At 40.1% G+C, this 1,792-nt stretch overlaps 1 protein-coding gene across 1 annotated transcript; it reads right to left on the reverse strand.

Moving 5' to 3' along the window:
• Nucleotides 1-888: 888 nt before the first annotated feature.
• On the reverse strand, nt 889-1,470 carry LOC126930819 (D-dopachrome decarboxylase). Its single transcript, XM_050748330.1, has one exon. The coding sequence runs from the start codon at nt 1,436-1,438 to the stop codon at nt 1,082-1,084; it is 357 nt and encodes a 118-aa protein (XP_050604287.1). The 5' UTR covers nt 1,439-1,470; the 3' UTR covers nt 889-1,081.
• Between the last annotated feature and the right edge of the window lie 322 nt (nt 1,471-1,792).

A 1,792-nucleotide genomic window follows, 5' to 3' on the forward strand; every position in this document is an offset into this window, starting at 1 on the left:
CTGGCAACCCTATTCAGTAGAGTTTTGTGTTCGTAGACAATTCAGTTTAACTTTTCTCATCTGCAATTTGTGCATAAAAATTAGTCCTTCTTCCTGGCATAATACATGTAAACCAGAATCTGGCACATAATAAACACTAAATCTATTTTAAATAATGAGAATGACAGTAAGATTAGCTGTTGATTCTTCACTTTGTTTCTATTTTCTTCTTCTTCTTCTTTAGAGACATTGGAAACTATTGTTCTCTTAGGCCAAATTATGTCTATGGCCTCATTTGGTATGGCTCTTGACACAAGAATGGTTTTACATTTTTAGAGGGCCATAGGAAAAGAAACACAAAACAAAGAAGAAAATGCGGTAGAAACCTCATGGCCTGCAAAGCCTAAAATATTTATCACCTGGCCATTGAGAGAAAGGTAACTGACTCCTCGCTGAGTTATATGCAATTAATATATAGATTTAATTTTGTATTTAATAAATGCTTAGTTACTCTTAATTTGTCTACCTGAGAAAAAAAGTGAAAAGAATTCAGTAATCATACAATGCCCTCACATTTGCTTAATTGATTATCTTACTCGGGATAAATAAAAATAATAAAAGAAACTCAATTTAAGGACCATGTTTTGAACAATATGGGTAAAATTTGGTTTACATATAGTAGGCCTTCCTTTAAAATGGTTTTGTAATACTTTAAGCTAGATCATGTAAAGCAAAATAAATAATGGAATATTTCACAAATGGCCAAAAAATGGTCAATTTAAATGAAGAAAAGTTGAATAAAACCAGGAGAAAATTACTGGAATCTATTTCGGCAATTAATTGAAGTTACGGATATTATAATTAATTGATGACGGCTAAAACAGCATCTCTCCATTTCTGCTACTTTAGATGCTTTTTTTTTTTTTTTTTTGAACGAGGAAGCTCTCATTTATTTCATATGAGGATGAAGAGGATTATGTGATCACAGGAATGTTGCATGTGGCATAATCCAAAGCTGGTTATCACTAGGCCCTCACTCTGCCAGGAGATCTCTCTGGAAGAAGCAGCCAGCTCACAGATGCCCCGGATGCCTCCGTGCCAATCATAAAAATGTCACGACCGTCCCTATCTTGCCAATCTGCCAGGACTCCAGGGGGAAAAAGCGGATAAGTATCCGGTCCTGGCCCAGGGCTAGCTCCTTGGTGAGAAACTCAAAGAAGTGGGCGCTGTGGCTGCGGTTGTCCTCGGCGGTGCCAACTACCCCCATGTAGGAGACGGACAGCTGCGCGCAGGGCTCGGTGGACCCGCTCAGCGCCATAGTCAGGCCTGGCCGCACCGTCACGTTCACACGGTCCGCAGGCTTGCCCAGGATGGAGGCAGCGGCGGCGCAGAGTCGTTTCTCCAGCCCCGCGGGCACTCGGTTGGCGGGCAAATTCGTGTCCAGCTCTACGAACGGCATGGCGGGCAGAGGAAGGAAAACTGCTTTAGATGCTTTTTAAAGGAAATAATGAATTTGAAAAACTAAACGCAGTTAATTAAGAATATTATTTAAACTTAGGCAAAATTCTATCATGGCCCCCAAGATTCCCAGTAGGTGGTGCACCTTCTCCCAGTTGCTCAATCAAACACTCATATAGGTATGGCTGTGAAGAGATTCTGCAAATATAACTAAGGTCCCAAATCAAATGAAAATTGGATAGGAGATTATCTAGTGGATCTGACCTAATCACCTAAGATCAACATCAGGAAATCAGAGATTCAGCATGAGAGAGAGTCTATACAATAGCAATTCATTATTGGCTTTGAAGCTGGT

Source organism: Macaca thibetana, chromosome 11 (genome assembly GCF_024542745.1).
Source record: "Macaca thibetana thibetana isolate TM-01 chromosome 11, ASM2454274v1, whole genome shotgun sequence".
Taxonomy (NCBI): Eukaryota; Metazoa; Chordata; class Mammalia; order Primates; family Cercopithecidae; genus Macaca; species Macaca thibetana.